General features: G+C 36.5%; 1 protein-coding gene across 4 annotated transcripts in view; it reads left to right on the top strand.

Moving 5' to 3' along the window:
• Positions 1 to 19,109, top strand: part of tenm1 (teneurin transmembrane protein 1) — a 202,295-nt gene that overhangs the window by 61,232 nt on the left and 121,954 nt on the right. For all 4 annotated transcript variants that reach the window (XM_051895417.1, XM_051895419.1, XM_051895418.1 and 1 more), the window contains one exon: positions 13,491 to 13,756. In XM_051895417.1, coding sequence (XP_051751377.1) covers positions 13,549 to 13,756 — 208 coding nt within the window. In that variant the 5' untranslated portion in view covers positions 13,491 to 13,548. The remainder of the gene's footprint in view (positions 1 to 13,490; positions 13,757 to 19,109) is intronic.

Raw genomic sequence — 19,109 nt, 5'->3', positions numbered from 1 at the left:
TTCTTCCCTCTCTCTCTGTCTCACCCTCTCTTTCTCTCCCTATGTTAGTGACTAACCCTCATACTTAGAAAACTCAAACACCTACACTTTCCATATGTGTTCAGCTCACTTTCCACTGGATATCAATTTATTTTAGTTCAGTCTTTATTGAGCATTGGCATAATGTCATTTGAACACTGGAGTAGTTTTTTGCTCAAATAACAATCAGGGTTTTTCCTGGGTCCGAAATGATCTTTTGTGGTGGTGGACGACGAACACAGTCATCCACAGACATAGTACAAAGCCCATTACTGACAAATAAATACAACATAAATGCAAAGAAGTGGTTTGTAATATTAACTTATATCCTATTTATTCATGAATTAAAAAATAACAGATCATACGTGTATCAAAAGTGCTTAGAACTATTTTATATTTAAAAATCTGTAAATTTAAATGTAAAATGTTACTGCTTGACTAATTTGAAAGTAATAAAATGAATGACAAAGTAACACATTACAATGCAAAAGTGGCAGGTCTGTTTATTTTGGTAACACTTACAATACAATAAGGTCTCATTTGTTAGCATTAGTGTATTAACTAACATGAACTAACAATGAGAAATAGGTTTGTTACAGTATTTAGTTAAGTTTAGTTAGTTAAAAATGTTCATGTCATTGTTACTTCACAATACATTAACTAATGCTAATAACAAATACAGCTTGATTTTAATAATGTATGAGCAAATGTTGAAATTAACATTAATTTAGATTAATAAATGCTGTAGAAGAATTGTTCATTCTTAGTTCATATTAACTAAAATAGTTAACTAATGCTGAGACCTTTTTGTAAAGTGTTAACATTTATTTTGCATTTGCACTGGAAGACTTAATATACAGCTCATTTGACATGCAGTATCAGATTGTTTTTTTTTTTTTTGTCCATTGCTATGGTTATCACTGTCTATCGGATTTAATCTTACATTTAAATACTGTTGTCAATCTAGAAACTTTGCAATGTGTAGTTAGCAGTATGAAAAGAGCAAAGATCACTGCCATTATAATCACTGAAGCTGTCAATTACAACGCAAGGTACACAAAGCTACACTCTTGCTAAAACTTCTGTTATAATCAATGAACCTGTCTGTCTTCGCTGTGCAATGAATCTCTTATTTGCATTTTGTTTATACTTTGTTGGCTATAATGAAAGGATTCGTGAGCATGCAGCAATTGCGCTGAACAGAAACTCCTCCATTTTGTGCAGTGTTGAGTGGATTTTGACTAACTTAAACGCATTTGATTGGCTACGCGCTTAACACATATGTCTGTGATTGGCTACAGAGCTTAATGCTGGAAAAACACACTGTAAATAGAAATGCTCTTCACAGAGCGCTTACACAAACACTCTTTTTAAAGCAGACTGCTACTGCAGAATGGCAGATATGGTCACATTAAATTATCAAATAAATCTTTGGCGGGACAAATTTATTTTGGTGCCCACAAAAATATTTTCAATGCAGGAAAAACCCTGAAAATGTTGCAATAACAATTTATTGTCTGTAAATAGGAATAAGGAAATTGTTTTGATAAACTGCATGATAAACACTCTCTCTTACTCACACACACACATACACTCACAATAAAAAAGAAAAACATTTGTTTTGAGCTTGAGCAGAGCTGACAGTTTTTGAAGGACAAGCTTTTAGCTCTCATATCACTCACTCACACACACACACATCAGCTAAATGGGGCTGTGAGCCACTGCAGTGTGTGTGTGTGTGTGTGTGTGTGTGTGTGTGTGTGTGTGTGTGTGTGTGTGACGGAGTGTTTTCACTTGAGTCGTAGGCCAGAATTAGAAACACTTCAGAAAAGCCCTCCAGAATGAGCACACCCAGATACTTTAGCCTAACAGGATCGAGAGAGAGATGGGGTGGTGAGGTGACAAAAAGCATTTAGATACACAAGAGAATAGAATACCATTAGAGAGAGAGAGAGAGAGAGATGGGGAAGTAGATGGTTGGAGAGGTAATGAATGTAAACATATGAATACAGGGTGTCTTTATTGACATTAGAATCATTTGATTTCGCTTCTGGCCCTTCTGTTAGGGCTGCACGATTAATCGTAATCAAATCGAAATCGCGATTTGGCTTAGTGCGATTATGACATCGCAAAGGCTGCGATTTTTAATTATATAAATATGTACACAGCGTGTTAGTGAAGAGCTGCTCTGTGATCAGTAGTAAATGACGCTCCATCTGAGAGCACTGCATTAGAAAAAGCAACACACGTCAAATATACAAACTTTCCAAACATAAGAAGCCTTTATGAACTTCTTTTCTAACAAAAGACAACATTTAATGTGTTTTTACTCCAAACTCTCTTCATAACGTCAGTTGAGTGTTTGAAATAGCATTTTGATTAGCATTAGATTATAAATATACTTTATTATTACGGAAATATTACGCGTATATTTGGAGTATTTGGAGTATCTGCTCAAGGGCGCCCTCCAGCGTCCAGTATGAAACAGACATGTTTAGCGCCAAGTAAAGCTCACTCAATCCTATTTAGGGTAAAAATAGGAAAAATAATTCCTCTCTCTAAAGAACTTTGAGGGGAACATACAGTATAATCAATATGTTTTTCTCCAGTGTACATAAGTGTACAGGTTTTTTTTTTTTTTTTCACAGTGGATGCATAAGAGGCACGTAGTTCATATTAAATACATGGACTCCATTTTTGATTTTTCATACCTCCTGACAAAAATAAAGAAATTGAGACAGATTTTTTATCATAATAATATAATATTTGATAATAAATTCTTAGACCTTTCTAATGATTTATAGACTTACTGCTTGCATGTTAACAGGTAATTTCCCTGAACATAGCATATAGCGAACCGTACCGAAACCGTGACCCTAAAACCGTGACAAAACCCGAACCGTGTGTAATTTGAACCGTTGCACCCCTAATGTGTGTGTGTGTGTGTGTGTGTGTGTATGTATGTGTATATATATATATATATATATATGTGTATGTATATGTATGTATATATATATATATATATATATATATATATATATATATATATATATACAGTATCTTACAAAAGTGAGTACACCCCTCACATTTCAGCAACCATTTTAGTATATCTTCTCAAGGGACAATACTGTAGAAATTAAACTTGGATATATTTTAGAGTAGTCATTGTGCTGCTTGTATAGCAGTAGAGATTTACTGTCCTCTTAAAATAACTTAACATACAGTCATTATTGTCTAAATAGCTGGCAACAAAAGTGAGTACACCCTAAGTGGTAACAGTTGTATGTCGTTTAACCATGCAAAGCCACATGTCCTATTCATCATGTTCTTGTTTTTGTCTGCTTGACAGGACCATACAAATGTGTGTATTAGAGCAGTTAAAATTTGGTGCTTTGAGTACAATTCTCTCATACTGACCACTAGATGTTCAACATGGCACCTCATGGCAAAGAACTCTCTGAGGATTTGAGAATTAGAATTGTTACTCTCCACAAAGATGGCATAGGCTATAAGAAGATCGGTAACACCTTGAAACTGAGTTACAGCACAGTGGCCAGGGTCATACAGAGAGGTTTTCCAAGACAGGTTCCACTCGGAACAGGCCAAAGTTGAATCAGATAAGTTGAGACCTTGTGCTGTGCGTCAGGTGCAGAAGCTGGCTTCAAAAAACAGATGCATGAGTAGTGCCAGCATTGTTTTAGAGGTTGCAGAAGCAGAAGGTCAGCTTGTCAGTGCTCGGACCATACGCTGCACACTGCAACAAGTCGGTTTGCATGACCGTTGTCCCAGAAGGAAGCCTCTTCTGAAGCTGGCTCGCAAGAAAGCCTGCAAACAGTTTGCTGAAGACAACCTGTCCAAGAGCATGAATTACTGGAACCATGTCCTGTGGTCTGATGAGACTAAGATAAACTTGTTTGGCTCAGATGGTGTCCAGCATGTGTGGCGACACTCTGGTGAGGAGTACCAAGAAAACTGTGTCTTGCCTACAGTCAAGCATGGTGGTGGTAGCATCATGGTCTGGGGCTGCATGAGTGCTGCTAGTACTGGGGAGCTCTGCTTCATTGAGGGAAACATGGATTCCAACATGTACTGTGACATTCTGAAGCAGAACATGATTCCCTCGCTGCAGAAACTGGGCCGAACGGCATGATAATGACCCCAAACACACCGCCAAGATGACAACTGCCTTGCTGAGGAAGCTGAAGGTGAAGGTGATGTCTCCATGACCTGAACCATATTGAGCACCTGTGGGGCATCCTCAAGCGGAAGGTGGAGTGCCATGTGTCTAACATCCAGCAGCTCTATGATGTCATTATGGAGGAGTGGAAGAGGATCCCAGCAAAAACTTGTGTAGCTCTGGTGAATTCCATGCCCAGGAGGATGAAGGCAGTGCTAAATAACAATGGTGCTCACACAAAATATTGACACTTTGGACACAGTTTTGACATGTTCACTTAGGGTGTACTCACTTTTGTTGCCAGTTATTTAGACAATAATAGCTATATATATACTGTATATATGAAGAGTCCGTTTTAGCGAATCAGCGCGCAGTATTCAGGTCAGGTGACAAGGCTTCTAGTCATTTCAAAAAGACGCTCTAGCTGAGGGAAGTTTCATCAAAGCAGACTAAAAGTGATCGAGGATTTATAATTTCGACTCCTGCAAGTCCTTGTACACCATACACGTCTTACATGTTGAACCCTTGGTTGTCCTTTTGCGTTTGTGTGTGTGCGCGCGCGCGCATGTGTGTGTGTGTGTGTGTGTATGTGTGTGCCGATCTGTTAGTTTGTGAGTGTGCGTTTGTGTGCACACGTGTTTGAGTGTGTTTTAAATGCAATTACAAAGCAATTACTTGGTTTTGTTTATCTGAAATATGGAGTTACTGTTGGAGTTATCTGCTTTTGCTAAGAAACAAACTTTTAATATATATAAAAAAAACATACTTTAATTTTGTAAATTACTTGTATTTTTTGGAGTTACTATTACTTAATCAAAACAACCCAACTCCAGTTTGATTGATATTACTTGGAATGCACAATAAAAACATGTTTTGTGAGAATTAATAAAAACAAATGAACTCTTCATACACACACATATATATTTATATATATTAGTGCTTGGAAATTACTAGTCTATGTACATGTGTGTTAGACTGTTGCATCACAACATGTTGTAAATAAAAACACATAAACGGCAAAATGATTTGATACTCACTGATTGGCCATGCAATTGATGAAAAATTACTCTGTAGCAATCCATGTTTAATATGGCTTATCAAGGTAAAATAGTTATTTGGTGACTCTTTCTCAATGTCCTGTTCTCTGTTTCATTCAGCTGCATTCCATCTAGACATTAGAAAGGAAGAATGCGTATTTTTGCGCACCCTCTTTAGACTTTTGACAGCTCTTAATGCCCTGAACTGAAAGTCACAGTGTGCATTGTTGGAGTAAATTGCTGTTTGATGAATCGGACCTCAACATACTGCCGTAAATCACTTTGTAACCAATCACGAAATTAAAAATAAAGCCCTTTTTTGGCACTTTGTTTATCGTTGTCTCTTCATTGTTTTCATGACTAATCATTGGTGTCAGTGTTGAATGTTTCAGCCACCTTTCTCACATTCCTTGTTGTTTGACTCCCAGGGCTCCAGCTATGTTGCAGCCATCAGATCGCCAATTAGAAGCTTGGAGCTTGAGAAAACCAATGTGCATCAGATGGTCAGTGAATGGTCTGTGGGTAGGCCATTTGAGAGTAGCCCCTCCCCATTTCCTTCTTCCTCCTCTGTGTTGTTCGGTATACATGTGTTAATCATGTACTGGGGAGAGATCAAGCATATAGTGGAGCTAGTAGAGGTGGCTAGGAGCTCATCGTTTGACAGCAGATGACAAAAAGCTTCTGACAGCATATAATTTATTATAGGGAAGCCTAAAATTAACTATTTAATACCTTTATGAACAAGCTATAACAGAGGTTCAAATGGTGCTGTGGGAAACGCGCACCCACTGCAGCCCTCTACAATGCGAGTACATATGAGACAAAATTTCACACTAGGCGACTAAAAAACATCTTTAATTAGCCAATGGCTAGTAAATTGTATGATTTCGCTCACCTGTGATTGAGTTAGAGGCAAAAAATAAGTTTAGAGGACATATAATTTCATTGCCTGCTGAGCTTTGCGCACTGTTGCATGGCTGAAAGCGCCCCCTATTGCTTTTTTCGTGCACTCAACATGAGAGAAAGAGAGAGGCTTGGGGCAGTTCACATGCCGTGTCTAAAAATGCTTGGAAAACGGCAGCTGCACCGCTTTCTAAAGCGCTTCCGCTGTTTTCTCTGCATGTATCTGACAGCATGCAAAAACTATATTGAGTTCTCTTTCACGTCAAATTTCGCCCAAAATTATGTCAAAATGCCTGTCTTGGTGAGAACCCTAGTAAACATGGTCGGTTATCTCTTAAGTGAACGTAAACAGTTGAGAAAGACTGTTATAACATTATCAGTATATTGGATCCGTTACTGTGCATTATGTCTTAAAGTGACAACAGCTTAAAATTGCTTCTGCTGTCTGTTTTTAATGTTAATTAAACTGCAAAAGACAGAAAAAATCACTCGCTGCTCTTGACTGAATAACTTTTGCAACTTTAATAAGGATTCAGCTATATTTAATTTTTACAGTGAAGACTATGCAGTGTTATTTTACATTTGATTACTTTATTCAATTTTTGTAACTAATGTACCTAATCTGTATTTAACTACTGTTAGATCTACCTGAATAACCTGAAAAGGTTGCACTGCCAACTAAACTGACAAGCTTTTGAATAGGCATTTGAAAAATAACTTTACTAAATGGATAAATATGTCACGGACAATTTCAGATGGTTTTCTATTGATTTCCTCTGTGCATTTAAGTAGACAATTTACTCATGTCTTAAAAAAAAAACTGGAAATATCAGAGAATTTGAATATTGTGATATTAATAAAAAATATTAAAGTCATTGAGAAGGCATGGAAATATTTATAGTGAATAATCTAAAAGATCTAAAATATGTGTACTGTATTATATGCTAGCCTATTAGTAATTACAAGAAATTTTGTTGTAATAAAAAATCATTGATATTCATTGGTCTTAAGACGTGGGATTTTCATTTCATTTTAAATTTTTATTTAAAAAGTACCTGTGCACAGTACAAATACAATGAAATAGGAGGATAAGTAGAGGAAGAGTGAAAAAAGAGGATGTTAATTTATATTTTGTAAGTAGACGGTATCTCCATCCATTTCCTTAACCCCTCCTCGAGCCTGGGTCTCCATGGCGATGATCTTTGTCAGATATGACCCCCAGAGATGTCTGACTAGCTTCAGGTTTATGTAGAAAGTGTGTGTTTGTGTGTGTTTACCTTTTTGGGAGCGCAGAGAAATGCCACCAGCAAGAAATATTCTTAGCTGACCTGCGCTTGACTTTCATGTTTACGGACTGTGTTTGTGTGTGTGCGCTGTCAGCTTTTATTTTAGGCAGTATCAGGGCTTTGACACGTTTGTGCAGTTGCTCAGGGCAAGAGCTTTCTCTTGCTGCAGATCTGATTCTCCTCAGAAGAATTTGCGTGTGTTTGTGTGTGTGTGTGTGTGTGTGTGTGTGTGTGTGTGTGTGAGAGAGAATCGTTCAGTGCAGGAAGTGACTCTGGCAATAGAGAGAGATGGATGAGGGAACGTCAACTCTTGCTGTGTGTGTGTGTGTGTGTGACTATTTTAGAGAGAATCAGCGCAGGAAGTCTGCAGTGATAATCTGAAGATGGATGAATGAATATTATCCACTGTGTGTAGATACAGTTTGTGTGTGTGTGAGAGAAAATATGATATGTCTCTACAGGCTGCCTGTAATATTGCACGGTTCCCAGCAGTCAAATCATGCTAATGTTATTGTTGACAATATTTAGAAGCAAATATTTTAAAATCTTCAAACATTCGTATTAGTGTGTCTGTGTCATATGCACATGGCACTTGAATGGTGCAGTCCCGCCTTTCAATATTAACTTTAATTCAGTTTAACTTAATTCAGTTCAGACTTTAGTTGTAAACCTTATTTTGTGCAAATGATGCAATGCAAGGAGATTAATGTGTCGGTTGGCAAACATGAAAAATTAAAAGCAAGGTTGGTGCATAATTGAACACAGGAAATTATGCAACTAATAGTGCAGTTAAAGAATAAAGTTTAAAAAGTCATTGCACATAGATCAGAAAATATTACATTCAATTATAAATAAATAACAGCGGTTAAACCATAAGTAATAAATGCATAAAGTTTACAAATAAATACATTTGCCAAATTAATAAGGCAAACAGATCAAATATTGTGATAAAAATGTTAATGTTTTGATTAAAATCATCAAGAGTGTGATTTCTTTTAATAGGGATTGGAGAGCATTGAGTTTTACTACTGACTGCTGGGACGCCAGTGTTAGGAGACCTAAGAGACCTGTTTGAAACGATCCTCACAAGCTTATTAGATATGGATTTAGGTGCAAACCCATTAAGGGATCTGTACACCGGTAACAGAAATTTGAAATCAATCCTAAAATTTACGAGAGGCCAATGAAGGGACTTTAAGACATGTGTAATGTGTGCTTTCATTCTGCTCTCTGTCAGCGCTCGTGCTGCAGCATTAATTTGTAGTCTAGCCGGCGTTCTCAGGAAGAGCAGACAGGAGAGCATTGCAGCAGTCCAGACATGCATCAATCTCTCAGCATCTGCTTGAGAGAGAAGCGCTTGGACTGTGTTTCTTAGCTGATAAAAAGCAGTTTAAGTGGCCCGCCTGATGTGGACCTTAAAATTCAAATCCGTGCAAAACGATACACAGAGGATTTTAACGTGAGACTTAGTATTCAAGAGAGGATTTTCGCATTGTAGACAGTTTCACTCTCCGCCCTTTATCCCTGACTAAGAGCCCTTCGATTTTCTCTTTGTTTAGTTTGGGAAAGTTCAGTGACACCGAGTGTTAATACTGTCCATACATTGATCCATCTCTACATTGAGCTGTCGAAACATCAACACATAAACCAATCTTGACTATATGGCTAAAATGAATGGTTGATACAGAGATGCGCAGTTGTGTATCAGCAGCAGGAGTATGAAAATCAATCCAGACTGAGTTAGTTTGGCCACCCTCAGTGTCAGAGTCAAATATAAGCATTTATACCACAAGCTAAAAAACGTCTGTTTTCTAACTAAAGTCTGATGGAGTATAGGAAAACTTGTAGGTGTTAACATTAGAATTTTACAATATGCTCTTGACAGTGAACGTGACTTAACCTTCACAGTCCAAATCGGTGTCAACACTGTTTTTAGGGGAGGAAGTGTTCTCCACTATCTACTGCAAACTCTCATTCCGGTTTGGTTTCAGTCAGGTATGGACCACCCATTTTTCATGATCCAGATTCCTGATGGGTGAAATCGGGTCCAAGACTACTTATATATTTATTTATTTATTCATTTAATATTCTGTGTCACTCTGAAACACACCAGATTATGCAAGTAAAATGGGTGATGAATAGGAATGTACCGATTTAGAAATTTTGGCCAATTTTGATAAGCAGTATTTATTGTCACGATATTGTCGGTAACCTATTAATGGTTAATATTATAAATCCATACACACTACTGTTCAGAAGTGTTTGTAAAGATTTTTTAACGTTTTTGAAAGAAGTCTCTAATGCTCACCAAGACTGCATTTATTCAATTGAAAATACAGTAAGTCATTGGGAAATTATTACAGTTTAAAATTTCAACATATTTTAAAATGTAATAATTATTCCTGAGATGGCAAAGCTGAATTTTCAGCAGCCATTACTCCAGTCTTCAGTGTCACATGATCATTAAGAAATCTTTCTAATATTCTGAATCTGTGCTTGCAAAACATTTCCTATTATTATTAACGTTAAAAAGAGTTGTGCTGTTAATATTTTTGTGAAAACTGTAAAAGATTTTTTTTCCAGATTCTTTGATGAATAGAAAGATTAAAAAAAACAGTATTTATTTATCTGAGAGAAATCTTTTGTAACATCATAAATGCCTTTACTGTCACTTTTGATCAGTTTAATGCAATCTTGCTGAATAAAAGTACGATTTTTTTTTTAAACAAGGTCTCACTGACCCCAAAATACTTAAAACTGAAATAAATAGTATATTTATAGTATTTATGTATTTTTATTATACTTTTTATTATAAGATGGGTCCAGAATGAGATGAGTTTTATTTTTGAAATCTGCTATAGAAAAAAAATAATATTCTTTGAATTACTGTAGAAAAAATGTCCTCTTGGATGCTGGTTAGATGGTACCTTTTGGTATACAAGAGAATTCTTAACTAGGCAGAATAGGCAAAAATATTCGATGTTGACCAATTCCTGACATAAAACTCTAATGGGCTGGTGACTAGGCTTCCTCCCTAGTGAATATATCTTCAAAGACTTTGGGAGGGCTTTTCTTTTCCTCTGTTACTGGAAGATACATGCAACCAATACACTGATCTGAAGCACCTATAATGTAACATCAATGTTTTATATAATTTAGCCAACTCAAGAACTCTTTACAGCAAAATAGGGTTCTTTATATGAAGGAGAATTTTATTACTGTAACAGCCTTTATTTTTTACCTGTTGCTTAGTGATAAAGGAAGAGCATCCTTGAACATAAACTGTGTAGTCTTGAGCACAAACCCAATTAGGAACACAATTGTGTGTACGTGCCTGGGTTCGCGCCCATGTTTGTGTCCCCTCTCGGCAGTTTGTTCTCCTACACTGTAATCATCATAATCGTCTGATTACAAAGACTTATTCAGCACTCCCCTAAGAACCCTCCCCATCTGTCTGCTTCAAGTGTACGTGGGTGTCTACGTCCCTTATTTGCCACACAAAGATATATTTTGTTAGTGGCCTTAAACCCTATTTACGTGTTACAGGAAGTTCCGTTTTGATCAAAAATGGTAGTAATAGTGTTCGATCGACTTCCTCTGTTAGACTTCATACGGCTACGGTCTCATGAGAGCAGAGCGAGAGAGACAGATAAAGGGAGCGTTCACCACAGCCACTATTAACTAACAGACTATTAATTGTGTTTGCGTGCGAAGACGCTGTCTCCAGTCTGCAAAGTCACCGCCGCCTTCAATTGGCACTCGCTCTGGCACGACATCCAATCAGCAGGCAGCCTGCCAGAGACTGACAGGGATTTAACTCGCATACCCCTCCCACATCACTTAGTCATGCCGTGCATTTCCACATCAGCCAATTAGTAACCCATTACAAAAGCAGTACAGAGTATACACACTAACGAGCATTTGATGGTAATATTTAACTTCTATTTCATCAATGTCAGGATGAGAGTGACTTTCTTTCTCTGTCTGTCTCCCTCATGTCTGCTTCCCAGAAATTCTTTAACCTGTCTGGTCATTTTGCAAGCTCCTTCTATCCTTCTTCATTTCTTCATCTGTCCTCTCTCATCCTTTCCGCTTTCATTTTTCAGCCATGCCTCTGTTCCTATCTGTCCCCGTCTTCATCTTCGTTTGACTCCTCTTCTACCCCATACGGTCTATCGGTTCTCTTTCATCCAGCGTTCATCCGTTCCACCTCTCCTTTTCATCTGTCTCCTTTCAGCTGTGTCTCTCCTTTCTCTTTCTTTCTGTCTAACTGTATCTTGTTTTCCACTGGCCCTCCCCTACCTGCGCGCTCCTCTGTTGAACGCCGAATGTTCTTTTCAGGCGCAAAGGTCATGGAAAGGTCATGGTCAGCGTTTAGATTCTGGGAAGTAAAAGCTGAAAGGGAGCCACACTCTCTGGAGAGTGAGAGAGAAAGAGAGAGAGATTGTGTCAATGCTAGAGCACTGAATAAGATGTATGCAGGGCAATTCAAGCACGATCTTGTCTGACTCCAATATTAGTTTCCCGCTAATCCCTTTTCATGAAGATCTATGGGAGAGGTGGTTACAGTCAGTAAGATGTGTATTTAAAAATTAAGATGTTAACTTTAATGTTTAAAACTATGAAATTAACACCTTGTTTTGTTGGGTCAGGGTCATGGAGGTCTGTAACATAGAGACTGTTTGTCCACACTTGAAAAGCGTAACATGCATAACATGCATTTGGAATCGAAACATGTGGCAACCATCTTCTTAAACTTGTTATTAATATTTTGATTATATTAACAAATTGTTGGCCATATTGTGGAGCCCTACGAACAAGTGCAACAAACCTGGAGGTTTTTTTTTTTTTTATATTAATCACAGTTTCCCCAAATCATGCAGCCATATTTTCCTGTAAATTTAAGAAACGTATTTCATGTTGTTATCCCATTACAGTTATTGTTCTTATAAAAAAAAAAAAACCATATAATTAATTACCTGTGTTACGTCAGTTTAAAATCTAAATGGTCAAACAACAAATATTTCAAAAATCAATATTTTAGACAATATTATTGCACTGCCTTTCTCTGTTGCCCTTTGTCAACTTGAATCACTGTCGGAATGAGCATTTATGGTGACTATATATTGAGTGTTTTTTTGTTTTGTTTTTTTCACAGAAATTCACTTTTTCTCTGTGTTACGGTGACATTACTGTTTCAGACACACAGAACTGACTCATTGATCATGAAATTTCTTAGCTATTTTCATTATTTGATTATCAATTTTAAATTATTATTGACATCATTATTATTATGTTTGTTACAGCCTTAATTATCTGGACTGGTCATGAAAAAGCAATATTGGATTATCTCTAATGAGAAGAACACCAGATGACTGTTACAACATCAATATAGCATATTTGTTAGATATCATTTTGTTTTCTTTCCTTAGAAGAACTGAATGCATTAAAAGTGGATGTACTACACTGTCAAAGGAATCAATATATATTTACTTGGAGCTAAATTTGAGCTAATTCAGAATGTAAGATTGATTGGGTTAACTACAAAAAAGAAATTAATCCTAATGAATTATTTTAATGTATTGACTGGTGTACTGTATAGTGAGGCACGTTAATTCCATGATTTAATTGGCTTCATTACCGGGCGGTTGTATAACTCTCACTTGTTTTGAGTTTGTTTCTTTTTTCTGCCAGTCTTTCACCCTTTTTATCTCCTCTCTTTTCCTCTATCTAAGCATCTCTTTATCTCTTCATCTCACCCTCCATCTATCTATCCCTCTTCTCTTTCATTTGTCCTCTGAGACCTTCTCTCTTTTCTTGGTGGTCGATGCATGTTTGGCTAAAACATGGGGGTGGTTTTGGAAAGTTTTCTGTTTTGATTTGTCCTTCATGCCTCTTTAAATATATTTCTACAGAGTTGCCGTTTGTTCTCTAGCTGTTTCATGTATCGCTTTACAAAAAAATTGCAGTAGTGAAATGAAAGTTTAGAGTACATTTGAACTGCTGTTGTTTGTTTTCTGTTTCATTGCCTCTGTTTTGTTCTTTGTTTTTTTCTTTGTGTGTATGTAGTGTGCTTTGAGTGAGTTTATGAGATTTCTGAGTGTGTGATATTGTGAAGAGAACAGAGATGGACGAGAAGCTGTACCAATCTCTGGCGCGGCCCCACCCCGGCCTGGAGCTTAGTTACTCCAGCTCATCTGATGAAGAGGATGGTACCAACCTTCATCACAAACACTACAGAGAGGCGCACACCCGCCCCGATTATGAACCTGACCGGAGATTCACCTACAACAGCCACAAAGTCCGTAGGAAACCCTTGGAGCAGCCCCAGAAAGGTGAGACTTCCTGTTTGTGTGTGTTCAAAAGAATAGCATTTATTTGAAATAAAAATCTTTTGTAACATTGTAAGGGGCCGTTCACATATCGTGTCTAAAAATGCGTGGCCACACCGCTTTCTCCTTCTTTCCAAAGTGCTTGCGCTCCCGTGGCATCTGCCTTTGCTATGCAACCATGAACTGCGCTCTCCACGACGACGAGGATTAATTAGCAAAGGATTAATTGATTTCTAGCCCTTGCATTAGCTTTACTACTAGATATATTTATGGAGATGAGAAATAAAAACCTGCCCTGTACAGCTATGATCAGCTGTTCAGCTGAGCTTTCGATGTTGTTATGGAAAGGCCGAAGCTGATCGGTTGGTTCTTGTCACATGACCTGCTTGCGGCATTCTGAAAAGTTGAGATGTTTTTTAAAAAAAAAGCGCATCGCACCCCATGCGCATCACGACCGCGTTGCACAGCATGCTATTATGAGTGCCTACATTTGAAATAACGAACTTGTGCGCAAAAGTCGCGATATGTGAACGGCCACTAAATATTTTTACTGTCACCTTTGATCATTTCAGTGCACCCTTGCTGAATAGTCAACAAAACAAAACAAAACAAAAAAAACATCAAGATAATGTTGTTCGAAAGTTTGAAAAGAGATAATTACAATAACACATAAAGAGTAATGTCTTGTTTTGTATTTGAAAAGCAGTAGACATAGAGTTGTTGAAGTATATAGTTTAATTTAATATGTACAGCAGTTTCATTCATATATTATGACCAACTTATATAACAAGAAAAGGATGACAAATGAAATTTCCACAAGGATAAGTGTGCATGTGTTTACGAAAGAGAGATAGAGAGACAGCATTAAATGATGACACATAATTAATGTCCCTCTACATTTAGCGTAGCACTGGAGGTGTTATCATAAGCATCTGACATCTCATGAAAAGCTGCATTATCTAAAGTTGATCTAAAGTTGTTGTGTTTGTTGTTTTGATAGTTGCTTTAATGAAAGTGATTATATGGTGTGATTCCTCAGTAAGTAACAGAATTCTTTGAAAACCCACTGTAAATTGAAATGAGCCATCAACACACACACCAAACATCAAACACGTTTGTCATTAAATAATAATGGGATGTGTGTTTTACTGTTGAATAATGATTTATAATTTAAATTTTAAAATAATTTTAATAATATAATTTATTTCACCCTTTATTCTTCTGTCTTTGATATTCTACATTCATGGAGGCATTTTTGCTTGTCTGAGTCCCAAGGGTGAAATATTTCCATTAATTAAAGGATTCCCTATAACTAAGACACACACGAGCAATGTTCCCTTTCATTTTTATTCTTGCTGAGTAGAACTAAGTTCGGTTGGACCCTTTGGCCACCTGAACAGAAACGTGCTAGATGTAGAGTATATAAGTTATTTTTGATTATAAATCGAAATTACATTAACAAAAAAAAGAAAGAAAAAAGAGTGATTACATATTATATAAATATGTATTATATAAATTGTTAAATATGTATGATTGAATAATATATAATTAATAAAAATATATGCTTAATAATAAATGATGTTATCCAGATGGCATACATATTATTTTTCTGTCTCGAAAAATAAATAGAAACAAGACGGAAAAATAATAATGCATGGCCTCTGTGGGTTTCTTTTTGCATAACAATTTATTAACTCAACTTTCCCCAGAAGATTTCTCATAGCTTTTTGTCCAAAAAATAAATAAATAAAAATCAAAGGATATATGGAAAGTTGAAATGCTGCAGAATAGGGCTACACCCTTTTAGTCAACCAAAGCAAATTTTTATTGGTCGCAGAAAAAAAAAATCTTCATAGGAAGTGGTTAAATCACATAGTCTGTGAATGACAAATCATTAACGCAACTGGTCTTTATGGTAATTATGTCGAGCAGGAAATTCAAATGTTCGCCTATCATTCATCGACCTCAAACATCTTATCATTTGAAACGTAAGTAGTAGACTAACGTTAGCCACTTTACATGGCTGTTCGCTCTAATGTTAACCTTGATACATGTGCGCTATTATTAGGCAAATATCCAAATGTTCGTTCGAATTGTGGAATTTAAATTAGTACAGCGCTTACTGCATGATGTTTAACCTAACGTGCATTTCTTTCTATAGGTGCAGCTATTATACTAGTGCGGAGATGAAGAGTCAACATTGTCAACTTCATCTTTGCAGCAACACTGACTCAGAAAACACAAGTTTATTAATAAATTATTAAAATGTTCAGACATTCAGTTTATTAATAAATTATTAAAATGTACTTTTGCTGGTGCCGCCACGGCAAGCTTTTTATGTGCACTTGAGTGCTTAATTTATGCTTTAAAGGCTCAATATTATGGTTTAGTATTTCTCTGTGATGTAGAACCGTGTTAGCAATGTTACATACAATATTCTTTCTCAGCCCTTAAACCCCAACCATTTTCTGATGGCCACTCCCCCCTACCCCCAGTACATATTTAAGTAAGTAATATCATAAGCATTCGACTAATCAATTATTGGCTTAAATGAACGACTATGAAAATCTTTGTTCAGGGCCAGACCACTTAGCTGTAATTGAAGGAATGTTGAGCTTTTCGAACATCATTTTTAGTCTACCTTCATTGCTGCATTTTAATTTTCACCTGTGTGGGATCAGCATCAGGATAGATAAATAGATACATACATACATACATACATACATGCATACATATATACATACATACATATCTACAGCGGCGGTTAAGCAGATTACAGTGAAGCTTTTTGTTTCCTCTATGGAATTATTCAAATGCTACATGCAGAACAAAACATTCCATTCTAGTTACCACGGAAACAGCTTTACAAATAGAGAGAGATGGAAATGGAGATAGAGAGAGAGAGAAAGAGGGAGAAATGGAGAGAGAGAGGTAAAGAAAGGTCTTTCACCCACTCCTCTTACCCTAGCTTTTTCCATCCATGTCTGCTTGCAGACAATTGTGTGTGTGTGTGTGTGTGTGTGTGGGTCAGGCCGAGAAGCAGGGGTCATGTTCTCAGTGAAGGACGGAGAAGTGCATCGTGGGCAATTAGTACTGAGATGATTAGAGCAGGGAGAGCAGTGAGAGGGGTCGCCACAGAGACAGGAGTCAGAGAGGTAGAGGAGAGGATTCTTAAGGACACTTGAGTAAAGAGCTCACTCCTTACACACACACACAGGTTTGAAAAATCACACTTCCTCTGCACACACACACACTTAGTGCTACACACTTCCGGGAAAGCCCATCAAGGGCCCATCACCTTCACCTCAACAAATGAACAGAAGAGAAGAGATGAGAAGATATGAGGGCAAGAGATGAGTTGAGGAGAAGGGACAAGATGAGGTTGGAATAAGAAAAGAGATAATAAGAAGAGGCAACATGAGATGAAAAGATATTGAAGAAAGAGATAGTAGCCTGCTATATAAATATATACCTGCTCACAACACAAAGTTCCCAAAAAGACCAGTCAATGGTAGTCGACATTGCTAGTCAGCATTGGAAACACTAGTTGTTTACATTAAATCTAAATAATTTATCCCAAATCTTACATGCGTTCGTTTTCTCCATATCACTCGCATGCAGACATAGAGGAATGTCCATCTGGAAGAAGGCAGTATTTTGACTTGGGAAAAAATGCTTTTGTGCAGGCTTATTTCATGTCAAATTGGCATATAACAATTAGGCCTACTGGTGCAAAATTTTATATGGATTTAAAGGGGAAACATGAATCAGAACTTTACAACAAAAGATCATACATCAACCTAAACTAATATCCTAAGGAATAGACTACCCTTAAATAATGTAGTTGCTGGTACACGTCAAGATTTTCTTGCGATTTTGCCACCTGACATGTGTACAGGTACTTTACACAAACAAGACGCATGTTCAAACCTGATGTGCAAGGGGTGGTAATGAACAACCATGACAAGCAGATTTTTGTTCGTTAACTTTAATTTGAAGAATTCTGTTTATAATAGGCTATTGAGTTTGTGCATATTGGTCCTGCACTGCCTATCAATTCAGCTGATAATGATAATTCAGTTTAATGTAGAATGATTATAATGCAAGGCAAGCACTTTGTATATATTTTTCAGCTGCATTCAGTGTGGGATTTGACTGTTTGATTCATATATTAAGTAGACTATTTAAAATGGCCCACTGCAGGTTTGTTATAGTCAACAAATCGGTTACAAAATTTACACTTAAACGTTAATGAAATTAGTTGTGGCACACATCCCTAGTGTAAATATACACTACCATTTTAAAGTTTGAGGTAAGTTTTTTTTAAAGAAATTACTATTTCTGTTCAGCAAAGATGCATTGAATTGATCAAAACTGACAGTAAACACTTAAACACTTATAATGTTACTAAGGAGTTATTTTGAACATTCTGTTTATCAAATAATCCTGAAATAAAAATTATAAAATACCATGTATCCATGGTTTCCACAAAAAATATTAAATAGCACAACTGTTTTCAACATTGCTAATAATAAGAAATGTTTACAATTGTAAGTGGATCCTCATGAAAGAGATAAAATTTAACGAGGAAGGATCCACTTAATAGTTTGATCCACTTATAATGGTTTGCATTTTGCACCCTTTCTGGTGCACCCATAGTATTTTTTGAGTACCAGTGCTCTTAGACAATATTGTTTTCCTAAAAAGATATGTTTCTTGAGCACCAAATCAGCACATTAGAATGATTTCTGAATGATCATGTGACATTGAAGACTGGTATAATGTCTGCTAAAAAATTCAGCTTTGCCATCATTTTAAAATGTATTAAGATAGAAAACTGTTTTAATTTTTAAATTGTCATAATTTTTCACAATATTGCTATTTTGATAAAATAAATGCAACCTTGATGAGCATAAGATACTTCTTTCAGAAAAATAAAAATCTTACCAACCCAAAACATTTGAATGGTAGTGTATGTCTGTCATTTAATATTATTAATGCTTTGGCAATATAAAACTTTTTTTTACCATGGCAATAAATCTACTTGAATCTTGAGAGAATGTGGCGTTATGTGTGTGTGTGTTCTTGTATACATGGTTTATGAGGACACAAATGTGTATAATGACATGGGTATTACAACGTAAACATTGTTTATGAGGACACTTCCTGTGTCCTTGTAAACCTAATGGATTAAAAAACATAATAAATGGTGTTTTTTGTTGAAATTCAAAAAAATGCCGACGGTTTTCTGTGATGGGTAGGTTTAGGGGTAGGGGTAGTGTAGGGGGATAGAATGCACGGTTTGTACAGTATAAAAACCATTACGCCTATGGAGAGTCCCCGTAAACCACATATA

This window comes from Ctenopharyngodon idella, chromosome 5 (assembly GCF_019924925.1).
Source record: "Ctenopharyngodon idella isolate HZGC_01 chromosome 5, HZGC01, whole genome shotgun sequence".
In the NCBI taxonomy this organism is placed as follows: Eukaryota; Metazoa; Chordata; class Actinopteri; order Cypriniformes; family Xenocyprididae; genus Ctenopharyngodon; species Ctenopharyngodon idella.
Note: the sequence above shows the minus strand (reverse complement) of the source record. Positions and strands in the feature narration are given on the sequence as shown.